At 38.1% G+C, this 15,262-nt stretch overlaps 3 protein-coding genes across 4 annotated transcripts; 1 reads left to right on the top strand and 2 right to left on the bottom strand.

Annotated features, from left to right (window-relative positions):
• Window positions 1-183: 183 nt before the first annotated feature.
• On the bottom strand, window positions 184-2,457 carry LOC122017545. Its single transcript, XM_042575190.1, has 3 exons — window positions 2,193-2,457; window positions 1,940-2,119; window positions 184-623 (listed from the first exon to the last, which is right to left on the bottom strand). Exons 1-3 carry the CDS (start codon window positions 2,378-2,380, stop codon window positions 425-427), a joined length of 567 nt encoding a protein of 188 aa, XP_042431124.1. The 5' UTR covers window positions 2,381-2,457; the 3' UTR covers window positions 184-424.
• Window positions 2,458-3,927: 1,470 nt separating this feature from the next.
• LOC122016681 (neurofilament heavy polypeptide-like) lies at window positions 3,928-5,825 on the bottom strand. Of its 2 annotated transcripts, none has more exons than XM_042574062.1 (2): window positions 5,522-5,825; window positions 3,928-5,315 (listed from the first exon to the last, which is right to left on the bottom strand). In XM_042574062.1, the coding sequence occupies exon 2, from the start codon at window positions 5,300-5,302 to the stop codon at window positions 4,028-4,030; it is 1,275 nt and encodes a 424-aa protein (XP_042429996.1). In that variant the 5' UTR covers window positions 5,303-5,315; window positions 5,522-5,825; the 3' UTR covers window positions 3,928-4,027. The 2 variants fall into 2 exon arrangements, with proteins under 2 accessions (XP_042429996.1, XP_042429997.1); XM_042574063.1 differs by having other exon boundaries at window positions 3,928-5,312.
• Window positions 5,826-5,928: 103 nt separating this feature from the next.
• Window positions 5,929-13,473, top strand: LOC122016680 (general transcription factor 3C polypeptide 5-like). Its single transcript, XM_042574061.1, has 14 exons — window positions 5,929-6,155; window positions 6,241-6,484; window positions 6,593-6,685; window positions 6,843-6,933; window positions 7,518-7,584; window positions 8,426-8,468; window positions 9,400-9,571; window positions 9,782-9,880; window positions 10,844-10,912; window positions 11,677-11,827; window positions 12,420-12,624; window positions 12,710-12,843; window positions 12,932-12,962; window positions 13,165-13,473. Exons 1-14 carry the CDS (start codon window positions 5,997-5,999, stop codon window positions 13,338-13,340), a joined length of 1,734 nt encoding a protein of 577 aa, XP_042429995.1. The 5' UTR covers window positions 5,929-5,996; the 3' UTR covers window positions 13,341-13,473.
• Window positions 13,474-15,262: the final 1,789 nt, after the last annotated feature.

Below are 15,262 nucleotides of genomic sequence, written 5' to 3'. Positions count from 1 at the left end.
CCAGTAGAAAAATTTAGGAACATGAATAACAATGTGAAATTAGAAACCTAGACGCAATGTTCACAGAAGAAAAAGTTATATCATGGGAAAGAACAGACCTGCTGCTGCTACTGCTGGTATATCATGTGAAACTAGAAACCTAGATGCAATATTCCTTTATTTGTTTGTATGAATGAAATAATATTACAAATGAAATACAGAAATATCTAAATGCTTAGTCATAGTTTACCTGTACATGGTAATGTAAATATTACAGGAGCTTGTTGTTTATGTTACAACAAGTTGCTCTACTTAAATGAGTACAATTAGATTCACCGAAACTATATCAGCTTTAAAGCAATTTTTTCTTGCGTACATTTACTTACACAACTTGACAAAGGCATCAATACTCACTGTCTTCATAATCCTTCCTCCCAAAAACTCTTCAAATCGCAGCAGCTACAGCACCAAGCACTAGAAATGCAACGAAGATGTCAAAGGCACCACCCACATCTACTGCAATGCCTGGCCCTGGCGTAAAGAATGTGAAAGGTGACCAGCCCCATCGACCGTAGAATGGAGCACCATAGCCATACCCGCCAAAAAATGGTGGTGCAATTGGGGGGTTGACATAGATATTTGTCCTGAATAATGGCATCATCATCAGTCATTTCTGGTCCTTTAGTTGAAGTATCATCGTGTTAATACCAAAGGTGATGTCTATTCTGCAACAAAGTTTCTGTGGATACCCATATCAACGTACAAGGATACATGAAGTAAAGTCCGTGAAAACACAAAAGTACTAAGGAATAATCACATATTGCAGCTCATAGTCAAAGAGCAAATACAAATGTGATATCAGTGTGATGTTCTGCCACATTACATTACATATTCTCTATTTGGGGCAAAAGCAACAACAAGGTTAAACCTCTCCCAGTTATGTTGTTATACAATCTTGTACTTTTGCATAAAAATTCCAACAACCAAGTCTCGGTGTTTCGTACTTTTGTATATTGGTGGAAAATCCTCTGGACCTATCTAAATTATTTATCATTAGATCAAGCCACTCTTGGTTGACTACCCACTTATCAATGATGAGAAAATAATGATATTTTCCATATGGTGTGCAAAAAAATAGACAGCTTTTGGGGCTAATTTGTCCTTGGTTCCAACTGTAATTCTCATAGTATCCTTAACTTGTGATCTCAGCCCCTAAACAGGAAATCTAAAGCAACGATCCCAAACTATTGCTGGGCCATTGTGATTGTTCTAGAATGGTAAGTGGGGAAATTCTCAGTCTTGTGTGAGCTTTATGGATAAAGCTCATTTACAGGGATTCTCAGGAGTGCAGAACCTAAGGATCTTTGAAGCTATGTAACATCCTACCTCTTCTAGACAGCTATTCATGAACTCAATCGAGTTGCAATTGTGAAACGAGCTTTTGTAGTCACTTACAGAGGGTGTTTTCAATTTCTTTCTTGTCTATCATTTCATAACCAAATAAGTTCATCTCATTAACCCCATGTGAATGCAGTTTACTGTAAACCAATATTAGTATATAAATAAAGTTTCTGAGCTCCGCTCAATTTCACTTCAAAAAAGAGCTTACTCGCACATATATTTTATAGATGCTAATGACCAAGAACAGTCAAAGATGCACTAGAGCTGCTAGTAGTTCATAACCTAAATCCACCAAATTGGAGAATAGAGAATATACCAAGTGGACAATACTTGCAGAATCTAGTCAAAGTTTCTGAGTAGTAGAGTAGTATATAGCCTGTAATACCATTGATTCTCAGTGAAATAATTCAACCAACATTCAATTGGCATAAAGGATCCCTCGACCAACTCAGTGAAACAGAAAAATGGCTTCTTTGCTGGGGGTAGACCTTGCAATTTAGCCAAAGCGAATAAAAAAACCACCTAGGGATTTCCAACGACTCAGTCACTCTTCGATTACCTTGAGTTGTTAATCCGAGGGTCGGAAACCCTAGGAGCGACAGATCGGAAGGCCTGGCCGCCAACTCTGCCGCCAGACTTCGCAGCCATCGCTGCCATCGGATCCACACTACCCAGCGCAAGCATCCCAGCCGCTAATGAGACCATCGCTAATTTCGCCAACTTCGCCTCGTTTTCCCCACTGCTCAGTAGAAGAAAAAGGAGTACAATAAGATTCACATCCAATTTGCTAAGCATCTCCAAGGATGGAAGACCTCGATGCGCCATCGCCGATGGAAGACCTGAAGGGCACCAGAAGGGTCCCGTGTAGCCTCTTGTAGTTGGGGAAAGGCGGGAGCAGGCTTCCAGTGAGGAAGGAACGAGGAGAGGAGATTAAAGCCATGGATGGTTGGAGACTTCGGACTCTTGCCGCTGATAATGTAGAAGGGTTTAGGGCATCCATAACCTCTTCATATGAACTTTTTCGTTGCAACACTATGGCAGGGAGCTCCTTCCCACCTGCCAAGTCCACAATGGGAGCTCCCAGGTGGATGCTTTATTAGAGATCAAATTTGCTGTCCCTAAATTTTTCTGTCCAGTGTTCTTTTATCGATCGAACGGATTAAATTACATCTCAACGATGTCTTGCAAATCACAAGGATATTACACACAACTTAAAGATGCCATGATGCCTTAAGATGTAATTTGATCCGTCCGATTGGCAAGAGGACACGGGGACAGAGAAATTTGGGGACAGAGGATTTGATCTGACTTTATTGCCATGGTAAAAATAGAGGAGCATCCACTTGGCGCAAGCGCATTGGCTAGTAGAAGTAATTGTCAAAAGAGTTGATTCGCTCCCTTAACGCCTTCGCTGGTTATCCTTAAATCAATACGGAAAAGATAAATCAGGAATGAATTGGACAATTGAATAATACATGGGAAAGAGAAAAGAGATTTTATTGTGAATTAGATTTTAATTTTATATTGAAAATTTCAAGACATTGTTATTGATTTATATTAATTCATAAGTATTAATATTGTGAATAATGTATGGAGAGTGATTCTCTTTCACGCATAGACTTATAGGAGATGCAAATTCAGATTACACTAAATTAAGTTGGCTCATATGCGATCATGACATGTACGTGTCAGATCATTTTTGCTATAAGTTCAAATGCATAACTAATATTAATAGCATATTCATAACCTCTCGGGTGAAATGACTGACTATGCTAATGTTTTGATCTAGATGATAATGTCGTTTAATTGACCATTTAACACCTCTAAAATGGTTGACGCTTTTATATAACGAGGTTAAATCTTGAGAAAAATAAAGAGAAGGGAATGCAATAGTAAAATAGAAAATCCTACACTTTCATTCTCCGTCTTTCTTCGCTGTTGATTTATTTTGATCAGCAGTTATCCGATGATAGCACCTAGGTACATTCTTAGTTTATCATGAACAATTGGTGTTAGATTATGATAATGATTTCTTAATTATATCCTGAAAAATAAATATCCATCATAATTTTAAGATATTGTTGGAGGGAGATAAATCTATTTTAAGTAAATTACATCAAACTTCGATAAATTCTTTTTGGGTCTTGACAAATATCTCGGTTCCCTGTTTTGGTGGACATTTCAGCCCCGTGCTTTGACAGACATCTCAACCTCGGATCGTAGTCAATCTTCCAAGCAATCCAATCATCTAGCTCATCTATCTTTGCTCGACGGTATGAGATTATCTCCTTATGCCACTCAACCATAAATTAAAATTGAATTTCCATTTCAATTTAATAATTTCTCCTGAAAATTATCTAATAGTAATGAGCAACCGATAAATTAAAATTAAATTTCGATTTCAATTCAATAATTTTTTCTCTATCTCCTATATGAAAATTATCTATATACCGATCTTTCGTTATTACTTATTCTGGAAATAGTTATAAAAAAAAAGGATTATAAATTAAACAAATAAGATAGAAGAAAGAATCCAAAGCATTCAACACACAACTGTACATGAATCATCACCACTCCAATTAATGTTTAATCAGCAGAGAGAAGGAGAAGGAGAAGGAGAAGGAGAAGGCGGCCACAACCCTGATCTCTAAGTTGAATCCGTTGGCTCTTTGTCGGAGGTTGTCTCCGGGCTTTGACCAGGTTGACCTTCATCCTGCAGCGAGATGACCGTCTCGAATGCTCCGACCAGAGCCCTCACCTTGCTCTTCCTCTTCTCCAACAGTTTGCTCCAGGTCTCCTCGATCACGTCGTTGCTCACCTTCTCCTCTTTCTTCTTCGCCTGCAAGAACGTTGGCTTCTTAAACACCATCAGCGTCGGCGCCGCCTCCCCTCCGTTCTCATCTAGCGCCGCCCTCCTAGGCTCTGCCCGCGCCGGCGCTGGAGCCTTTCTGGCATGATCTGCCTCGGCCTCAATCTTCTCCGTAGTTGACTCTGCCGCCGGAGATACGTCGCTTCCAGTCTCCTCGACTTCGACCGCGCGTGGTTCAGTCATCGTTAAATTCGCGCCTTCTGTTTCATCTCGGCGAGGCTGTTCGATGCTCTCATCAGCCGGCGGTTCCTCGTCGGAAATCTCAAGCACTCTGCTTCCGTCGAGATTTTGCTCCGGCGAACCGTGCTGCTCTGGTCGTTGAGATTCTAAGTTTATATTCTCTTCTTCGATGGCTTCGTCAGTCTCAGTGAGTACTGTTTCTTCCTTGGTTTCGGCTTTTCCCTCGACGATGCCATTTTTCTCACCGGAGACATGGCTTTCCGAGCAAGTGACGACGAGATGAACTGGGTCAGTTGTAACCGACGGCTCCTCAATTGATGCTGCCCTTCGGGTAGCGTCGGCCGCCGAAGTACTGGACGCCTTTTGTCCGGTCACGACGTTTCTCGCTGGACTACGCACCTTCGCGGTCGATTGAGCCCCGCCAACGCCGGCCCTCGGAGCTCTGATCGCTTTCTCCGATACGCTCCCTGGCTTTGAAGACGCTACAACCCGCGAAGCGGTGGAAGTGGCAGGTTTCGGCGTCTTAGCTTTGGCGGTCGCATTCGTCGTCGACGGCGACTTAAGAGGTTGGCGTGACGGAGACGGAGGCTTCTCCGCCGGCTTTCTAGCTGCACCCGGAGTACGCGATTTATTGGCGGCTGCGGGTACGGCTGCAGTTTGCGGCGGGGTACGGGTTCTCCCAACTTTGGCGGCGCTGTCGGTGGCGGGTCGAATCAAAGGCTTGCGCTGCGGCGTAACAGTTGTCTCCCTCTGAGGCGAACCCAAGGCCGACGGTTTGGCGGCGCGCCGCCCGTAAATCTCATCGGGACTGGTTGGAGACGATGAGATCGACGTAGTCTTCTTCAGGTGAGCGCTTGCTCTCGAGGAAGCCATGCCAAGTCAACTACTGTAGGATCGAAATAAATTCCGAGAAATTACTCGGATTTGCAACGCAAAAAATCGAAAACTTTCCGTAACAAACAAATCAATTAAAGAAAAAGTAAAGAAGAAGACGATAAGATATATATCATCAACAATTCTTTAAAAAAAAAAATCTCTCCACAAAATCTATCAGTAAATCAATAAATTAGAGGAATATCATAATCTTTGCACCTGGAGAGAAACGATGATGAATCCATGATCCTCGAAGCGAAAGGGGATTTTTAATTTGCAGATTGTTCGTTAGTTTTGTTGTGGGCGAGAAGGAGGAGAGAAAAAGTCGGGCGGGTTGTTTCCAACGCCAATCTGTTCAACGATCGAGGGGTTCGGACCGGGTCAACGTTGGACTTTTAATTTTTCTCGCATAGAAAAAAAGTGGTTGACTTCACTCTATGCGCCAAGTTAATTATTATTTTTAAAATAATATTTAATATTTATAATTCTAATTTGTTAATGATTTTTATATAAAGGGTAAAACGGTCATTTGAAATATTTAGGAGTATTTTTTTAAGAAACAGCAAACTATGGGGGCGATTTTGTCTAACTAATATTTTTCCTGAAAAAGTTAAATTTATTTCGATCTCTTCCGCTACGAACATCCTTCGTGGGCCTCCAAAACCCTCCGGCGCTGAGTTCCTGAGTCGAGTACATGGGCGACGACCAGGGAAAGCCCTCCGCCGTGATAAGAGACGGCGAGGTCTCCGGCGTGCTTCCGGAGGCCAGCGCCTTCTCTGTACACTACCCGGGATACCCTTCCTCCACCGAGCGCGCCATCGAGACCCTTGGTGGCCTCGCCGAGATTGCTAAGGTATTTACTTCGCTTAAAGCTTCGATCTTGAGAGGTCTGCATTTCTATACTTCGCCGGTTGTAGATGTGCTTTCCTTGCCATTAGGCGCGGAGCTCGGAAACTACTAATTTGGAGCTTCGCTTTCGCCCCGAGGACCCCTACTCTCACCCGACCTTCGGCGAGATTCGTGCATCGACGAGTCTTCTCCTCAGGATCAGGAAGACTAGGGGCGAGGAACAATCGCACTCCAGCGGGGCAGGAGAAGGCGGGCCCGTAGTGGAACCGCCGGGAGAAGAGAGTCTTTCGGCAGAGATTGTTTCACGGGTGAATCGTGCTTATACTTTTGAAGGTGGGTCTTGCCTCTAGTTCAGCCGTTTATTTATCTCTGGAAAGGACAAGTTTTGTTTCCTTTTTTTTTCTTCTGGTATTTATGCTTAATATCTGGGTGGTGCTGCAGGAATGATAGATTACCAGTATGTTATTGGCGTTCATGCTGCTGAAGCAAGAGGAAAGAAGCGACCTTGGACGTCTGATGAAGAACCAGAACTAGGTAATGCTAATTGATCTTCTTGAATTTAACTTATGATTATTATTTTGCCCATTCTCTGAGTACATACAATTAGATATCGTTTTCCCTCTATCCAAATTAACTCTTTGTTGCTAATTCCTATAGTCTAGTAGTTGACCATTCATTTTTTTTAATACAGAACAGGATGGTATTGTTGACATGGATGGAACAGGTGTGATGATGTTAGTTCCACCACTATTTTCACTGAAAGACAGGCCAGAAAATATAGTGTAAGATAGTCTTCTTGTAATTATGTATCACTTACCCTCGTTCTTTATTGACAAAGAAGTATTTGCTAGCTTACTCATTTCTGTATTCCTGTCCCATATGAGGCTCTGTATATGACTACTAGGACAAGTTGCAACTAGCTACTATCATTCTTTGCGGCTAACAGTTTTCTTTCATGATTTAGCTATATTAATGGCATAGAACATGGATGGATAACTTTCCATGTATTTAAATTTGATTTTTGATTTATCAAAATTCATGCAAATATCTCCTAATGATGTTGTACCCAGCATTTGGTTTGCTAAAAAAGAACATAAATTGTTTTTTTTTGTATGGAACTGCATGTTATTGTTTTTGTTTTATTCTTGCAGTTTTTCCTTTAAGAACCATTTTTAATTTCTTATATACTGTATATCCTAACCATTGACTTGCTCCTACTTCACATGCTATTTGATGCCAGAACTAATTCTTTTGCAGTTAATGCTATCTCATTCTATTTTTTTTCGTGATGGCATCTCTAGCACCCAATGCTTATATATTTATGGAGTTAGATATCCTAGCTTATATCTACTCTATAATGATGCAGGCTTAACCCACCAGCAAAATTGTTCTCCAAGAGCATTCAAAAGGGAGTCATGGAACATAAGTGGGAGGTACCTTCCATTGGATTTCAGTGCCAAACCATATTTAGTGTTTATATACATATACACATCATTATTGACTGTTCACATTTCATTATTCATGCAAATCTCACTTTTGCAAGGCTATCCAAAATCCTTGATGACTGATATTAGCATTCATGCACAATCGTGCATCACTCCATAAGGACATATAAGAAAAGACCATTTGAAACACTATAGCATGTCTGAATGAGACTTATGGTTTAATTGTGTTGACTCTCAGGTCCAGTGATACCTGATGAGAAAACTTTTCTGTGAATGATATAATAAATTTGTGCATGCTTAATTTCACTAATCATCATCTCCGAATGGAGTGCAATGAAAACCCTGAAGAGTAGGGAAATAGCAAGCACCCTCTTTCATTTTTACATAACAATGCTGTCAACAATGTTGTCAAGGGGGGCCAAGTAGTCCACGATCAACATATACAAAATATCCTATACTTTTTTTTTGTCTTTTCATGACAATAGAATGAATAGATAGAATCATGAGATTGCGCAAAAGGGTACAAAAAAAAAAGTTTATTGGTTGTTTTTGTTGGGGTCAAAATTGATGTGACTTTCAAATTGATTAAACACTTCAAGTTGTGGCTTATGAATCCTTGAACATCCTTTCTGATTTTTTCTTTGATTGTTTCTTAACCATCACATATTCTACTAAAGGTTTACTGAAGCTTGTTTTATACTTCAGTGGTATTATCTTCCAAATTGTAGCTTTCCATGGTTTTTTTACCCCACATATTAGTCTGACTTTGATCTTCCATGCCTTATGCATATATCTCTTTGTTATTAAATGTGTTTTCTTATTTTTGCAGATGTACATTGAGCCCTGTCTTGCAATCTCTTTTGAAATAGAAAATATCCTTTTGGACATTTGCCTCTTAATGTTACATAGGAACTTGTATGGCAATTCATCTTCTTGTGTTTTCTATTAAACTGAATTTGACTTGAGAATACTTGTTAGCAATCATTTTGTTGGAGCCTACATGTGGTTAGTAAAAAGCATTTTCTTTTTAGTCATTGTTATTAGATAAATAGATTCTTGACTAGGCAAGACAGTCCATCCTATAGAAGAAGACAATATATTTGCTTTTAAGGCCTGTGTTTACAATGCTTACTTATTTGTGATCGCTTGATTACCTATTTATTTGGTCTTTCTTCAGCTTGAAATGATCTTTGAATAAGTTTCCATATCCAGTGTACCATTTGCTTGGATATGCTTTAACATACAAATCCTGATCTTGATCTCGATTTGGCAAACCATGAGTGAACAGAATGTGCCTTTAATTCTAGTTCGTTTTCAACTTCACGGAGTCACTAGATGAAATTTGATAACAAATATGGTTCTGAACTGAAACTCAAGAGACCTTTTAATACATCTGTATAGTGATGTGGATATTGACATTCCAAAGCTGAAGTTAAGGATAATTAGCTTCTGTGATTGTACATGTTTAGATCATCTGACTTATTGGTGGCAACAAGTCATGCGCTGACCTCGGGCGCCCCACACGACCAGTCCCACAGTCATTCGTAGAGACTTTTTTTTTGTCTTTTGAACAGTGACCATTGCATAGGAACCTTGTTAGGAATTGACCTCTAGACCTCTTGGAGTCTTGGTGGCAATGCCCCATGCAGTAATCATCTCTCCGTTTTGTGGAGACTAGACCATCTAACTTATTGCTTTTATTTGATCTATCTCTTCAAAGTTGGGGATTTTGTTAGTCAAAATACTTCCCATGATTTCCATTGCATTCTTTCCTTTTCTTTTTGTCATCCTTAAGGTTCATAAAAATTCCTAAATTGTTTAACTGGGAAGCTCACATTTCAAAAGACACAATTGAATGGGAGTGCCAGTTTGCTGTATCAAATCTTTTCAAAGAGAAACCAATATGGCCTAGATGGTCACTTTATGAGCGCCTACGGCATGATGGCCATCAGGTTTCTGCAAACCATCTGAAAAGGTATTTCTTTTCTTGTTTTCTAAAACATTCTTCACAATAGACTAGAATTATTGAGATGGCAAGATGATTCTCATATGGCTCAGTTTAAAATTACAGTTTATCTTGTGCTCGTTGTGTACGATGCTTTATATTTTGCTGTTATATTTTCATTATGATATGTGATTATGACATTTTTTTAGCATTTTGTTCATGATTTCTTGATATTCTCAGGCTTCTCTTTAGAGCTGGATACTACTTCTCTACTGGACCATTTGGACGTTTCTGGATCAGAAAAGGATATGATCCTCGCATTGATCCTGAGTCACGGATGTAAGAAACATTCCTTTTTCCCTTAATTTATGCTTTTTTCTTTCCATGAGGATACAAAAGACTTTATACTGTGTTCTATAAACTAACTGATAATTTCAACATCATATAATATACCTTTTGTACTTCTCAACTACTTGTCAGATATGAAAAATTCTTGCTAGTTTGTGGATGGAAAAAAATATCGTATGCAATAGCTACTATTACAGCATGTATCTACTTTTAACTTTGTGTATTCATGTCATTCATAAGCATAGTGCAGTAGGTTGATTGGCATTGTAATAGTTTTTTTTTCAAGGCTTTGTGATATGCCTGTCAATCTCATGTTCTTTCTTTTAATATGGTTTTGGTATTATACTTGCTATTAGCTATCATTTCATGTGATGCTACATGGAATTCTCTCTTATCCATGTACATATCTTAATCTTTGAACTACGACTCTCAAGTGGTAATCTGTGAGCTTGATTTTAATTTTTTCATCTTGTTACAGGCCTTTTGTTTGGATGTCAAGTCATTTGTTACACTACATGATTGTTGTTAATTATTTGCAGTTTGCCCTTTTCCTCGCTGTTGTTCATTGTGATTAAGAAGACAATTTACCTTTTCTCCTATTTTTGATCCTGTCTTCAGAATCTTCTGAATTATGTGATGTGCATTTATTGCCCTAAGAATTAATGATAAGTTGCAATACTCGTCATACACACGAACTTGCCCTTCTGTTTGATAAAGGCCTTGTTATGGATATATTTTTTTACATGTGTCTAGTGAATGTCGCGGTATCCCCGCGAAGTAGTTGTTTCCTTATATGGATTTGTTAAATGAACTTCAAAGGGCATCTAGTTAACTAATTAACAGTGTTGTAAGTCTATTTTTTTTCTTCTTCTGAATTTATTTTTTCTATTGCCTTTCTTGTTCATCTGCTGGATATTCTTCTCATTTGTCAATATGTCATATTCCTTTCAACAGATTCCAGAAGGTTGATTTTCGAGTGCCTCTGCAATTAAGATGTTCTGAGATTACGAGTTCAAAAGCTGAGTGAGTTTTATCTGTCCATGCTGGATTTTCTCTAACTACTGTTATGATTTATTGCAATTATATTAATTTTACTTGAGAGAAGCATGATAGATCTCCCTAGTTCAGTGGTTAAGGTAGTGGAATCTCCATAATTCATGGATATTCTGATTTTTTGGAGATTGGTAGCTGCTGTTCAAAAATGAGATTTTGAGAGGAAGCTGAATTTGCAACATTCTAGAATATTTGTAGAACAAGTAAAAAAAGTTTCATAAAATTCAGGATTAAATCATTGTTGAAACAACATCTTCTGCTGAAATAGTCAATTTTTGGATGAAGTTTATTCATCATCATCAGACTACCATTATATCAATTTGTAACTTTGTATATAGCTAAGTAGTCCATATCTGCTAGAAAGGACACTTTTTTTCTATGATCAAGCTTACTTCAACTTTCTATATCTAATTGAACATTCTAGCAGCTTCAAGCTTGCTAGCTGAAGTGTTTACCAAGTCCAATTTTAACAAATTATTTGGGTTAGTACAATACTTTTCGAATTGCCCTGTAGGATGTTTCCTAACAGATCTCAACTTTGTAAAATCCCACAACTAGTAAAACAATAATCAAAGTTGGTTTTATACCCAAGGTCTTCCTAGCAGTCAAAGCAATGACTTATTCATGTAAAGATACATATGCATCTGAATGCGTACCTGTACCTCGATAAGTTGCTGATTTTTCTTCTTGTTGGTTAGTGAAAAAAAAATTCCCTATACTTTATAATTTGGTAGGATTGAACATGCACCAAATCCGACACAGAAAGAGCTTTGCCACTTTCAAGTATGGCCTTCTAAGACTTTCACTTGCTTGCAACTCGCGGAACTAGATGATGACTATATTCAGCAAGAAATAAGAAAGCCTACACAACAGAAAACCTGTACAGTAAGTTTTGTCCTCTGTTTTTTTTTTTGTAAGTTAATGTTTGTGGATAAATCATTAATGATCATTGTTAAATTATTCTTGAGATGGCAAGTTTGGTAATCATCCTTTAGAGTTCAAGTAAAATTCATGCTAGCCTCTTCAAAAGAAAACTTGTATTTGGAAAAGGTGTATCTAGTAAAAACATTACAGAACTCAAATATTATCATGTAATTATTATTTATAAACATCAGGATTTTGGAGTGTAACTGATGAATCATGTAACTGATATTCGATGAACTTACTAGTCGGATTTGAATTAATCCTCTTCCTCCACTGTGTATGTGATTAGCAAATGATGGTATATTTATGGTTTTGTCCAGTTAGAACAAGTTTGAAACTTCAATTAAGGAGACAATTGCAGAAACTAAGGTTTTTAATTAATCAGAACTAAGGTTAAATATATGAAATGTAAATTTAGAAATTAATAAATGAAAAAAAAATGATGTTTGCACTAGACAGATTTTAACATCTAAAATTCTTCTTCTAGAAACTTTCTACTGGACATCTAAAAGAATGTTTTTTTACCTTTTTTGTTTGTTTTGTTTTTGTGCAGGATGAATCAGGTTGGTTTTTAGGTTCAATTCTAAGAATCCTGAGATTACATGTGAGTCTCCAGTACCTGTCGGTATGTCCAAATAAAGCTGCAGCAGCGGAGTTGATAAATTATACACGTGAACTTCTAGCAAAGTGCAAGAATGGACTTTCGATCAGAAAAAAGAAGCCTAAAGTTGCAAAAGAGGATCAACTTGTAGAGAAAGGTTTGCCTTTTATTACATTGAGGCCTTATTGAATTGATCACTTTATTTTCTGGTGGAATATTGTAATCTATGTTATTACTTACAGATACCAATTGCTTGGCTGAGGTGAGATCTACCCCATGTAATGATCAAGGGCATGCAAATCAGGATGCTCTGGAGAATATTTATACCGACAATGAAGAGGAGGAAGAATTCGATGGATATGAATCACCAACCCTGGTATATTATTGTCTTTGGTTTTTCCATGTACGTGTGATTTTGATCGTTTATTATGCTAATTATCTCTGTGTGAAATTTCTGGCTATAGGCACGCGAAGGTGGCATCTTCCCTGATAATGGTATCACTCTATCCCTACCGATCATCTTCCCCCGCCAAAATCTACCTAAAACTTGCATGTTCAACAGTTTGAATCTAGTAACTACGATTGAAACTAGACGCTTCTCATTCAAATATATGATCCTTAGTCGTAGTGGTGTATTTCTATATGTTATGGATACAAATAATTTTGCAATAATTGGGAGTTCCTATATATTAAACAGATGAAATGGGAGAGGAAGTACCAAATGCTTACTTGGAGGAGCTCTTGCGGGGTTTTCCATTAAGAACTGAGTATCAACAACCCGACAAAGCCCTAGGTGCCGACGGTGGCAGCGATGGCGAATACCAGATATTTGAACAAGACAGTGATGACAATGAAGATCTATTTGCTGACTAGGGGGTTTCTCTCTTCTTACAACACCACCATGTAATTGCTTAGCTTCTCTTCTTTCATTCAAAAACAATCATATTGGTTTTTCTTTGTATCACATATAATGTTTATTCTAATCCAAAGCTGAAATTAGAGACAATTCTTATGCAAAATTGTGATCGGTTTTTAAGTTGTTTTTTCGGCAATTTATTAAACCATGTGAGCAAGTTTTTATTATTATTCACTTCACATACTCGATCGCATAGTTTCAAAATACTTAAATCGCAGTGTAGTTTCAAAATACCCTTTCTTTTGCTCTTTAGGATTTGATCTTGGAATGATTTGGAGTTCTTTTAACTTGAAAAGGTAAAATATATGCACCGAAAGGGGGATTTTCTCTAATTGTAGGGAAAATTTACATGCAGTCTCTATTGGTAAATATAATTTTACATGCAACCCTTATTGGAACAAATCTTTATTTAAACTTCCTAGTCAAATATATTTACCTAATTGTCCTTGATATTTTAAGTATAAAAAGTCTAAAAATAAGTATAATTCCTCTTAAGTTCAGTATATTAAATTAGAATTTAGTATATTTTTTATCAAATTGAATGCGATTCTTTTTCCATTTCAATTGGATGAAAAATATACTAGATTTTCTTTAAATAGTACTTAATTAGATAGAAAATATACTAGATTTTATTTAAATGGTATTCAATTGGATGAAAAATATACTAGATTTTCTTTTTCCTATACAACCTCTTTAGGCGCTTTGCTACTCTTCCCCAGCGATTTCAGGCAACGCTGCGACATTGTTCTTTATGCAACGACGTGGAGAAGGTGTTCGGCACAATGTCATAACCAAATACTACTCATATTGGCATAAGACTGCTCCATCGGTCTCCGCACCTCGTGTTTGACAAATATTTATCGCACTACTCGAGCTTTTCAGAATGCTATCGTCTTGTTAAAATCCCCATTTGAAAATGCTTCCAAGGTTAACAATCGACGAAGTTCGTCATCCCAATGGTCACCCATCAAAAACCCAACGCACCATGGTTTCTAGATCTTCATTAGCTTGGAAGACTTAGGAAGAATTTGGTAGGAAGCATCCTCTTCATTGGTAGTTCCGATGCAGCTAATAGTTCATTGCTTCTCAAAAACCAAGAATGGTCAATGGTACCCAATTAGAAGATATTATGTCTTGCTTCAAGCAAGATCACATTTGTTTTTGTCTGAAATCGATGAAAATATATAACTGATGAGATGAGTTGCGTTGGTTGCAAGGGGACCTTGAAGTGGGGGAGTCTAAAGTTTCGAGCTAGCTTACTAAGCCACAGGAGACAAGGGGAGAAGGAAACTTTAGTAGACAGGTCAAGGATAAATCTTGGCGTAGTCATTTCGATGCTCAAGTTAGTTCGGGGCTAAATCCAAGTAATCGTGAAAACAGTGGTGATGAACAGTGAAAATGTTGGAGAGCTTACCTATGCATGGAGAATGGACCCCTTATATAGCACCTTTATCCTTTGCCCATGTAACGAGGTATCTCATTATCATAATGTAACTCCTAATGTAATTTATCTTACCGCCATGCCTAATGGTACCTAGTAGTTCCATCATAGGGATGGTAGAGATGTATCAAGTATGGGTTGCAAAGATACATTTTATGGATTTTTCTCACAAACTCTTCCGTGGCATTAAATGAGACAATGGATGGATGGGTCAAACATATTAACATACCTTTAATTGATATTATTTAGTAGTGCACATGTGTCGTTTAAGAAAAAGTCTTATGGGCCCGTAAATGAGAAATTTGAATCTGATGGGTCTTCAAGGAGTTTGAGGTCTTAATGGGCCTCCAGTGATATTTCTTTGGCGGAGTCAACCTTGTTGGAGTCCGATCAAACTTGGTGTACCACCAGATCCGATCGACTTCGGAAGGTTGAGTG

This window comes from Zingiber officinale, chromosome 8B (assembly GCF_018446385.1).
Source record: "Zingiber officinale cultivar Zhangliang chromosome 8B, Zo_v1.1, whole genome shotgun sequence".
NCBI classification, from domain to species: domain Eukaryota; kingdom Viridiplantae; phylum Streptophyta; class Magnoliopsida; order Zingiberales; family Zingiberaceae; genus Zingiber; species Zingiber officinale.
Note: the sequence above shows the minus strand (reverse complement) of the source record. Positions and strands in the feature narration are given on the sequence as shown.

Bases quoted from the DNA above. Each gene is read 5' to 3' on its own strand.
- LOC122017545 (XM_042575190.1), bottom strand. From the start codon at position 2,380: ATGGATGCCCTAAACCCTTCTACATTATCAGCGGCAAGAGTCCGAAGT. The intron at 2,120-2,192 runs GTCTTCCATCCT...TCTACTGAGCAG, and splicing joins ATCGGCGATGGCGCATCGAG to TGGGGAAAACGAGGCGAAGT. The intron at 624-1,939 runs GTAATCGAAGAG...GCCATTATTCAG, and splicing joins CCTCGGATTAACAACTCAAG to GACAAATATCTATGTCAACC.
- LOC122016681 (XM_042574062.1), bottom strand. From the start codon at position 5,302: ATGGCTTCCTCGAGAGCAAGCGCTCACCTGAAGAAGACTACGTCGATC.
- LOC122016680 (XM_042574061.1), top strand. From the start codon at position 5,997: ATGGGCGACGACCAGGGAAAGCCCTCCGCCGTGATAAGAGACGGCGAG. The intron at 6,686-6,842 runs GTAATGCTAATT...TTTTTAATACAG, and splicing joins TGATGAAGAACCAGAACTAG to AACAGGATGGTATTGTTGAC. The intron at 7,585-8,425 runs GTACCTTCCATT...TTATTTTTGCAG, and splicing joins TCATGGAACATAAGTGGGAG to ATGTACATTGAGCCCTGTCT.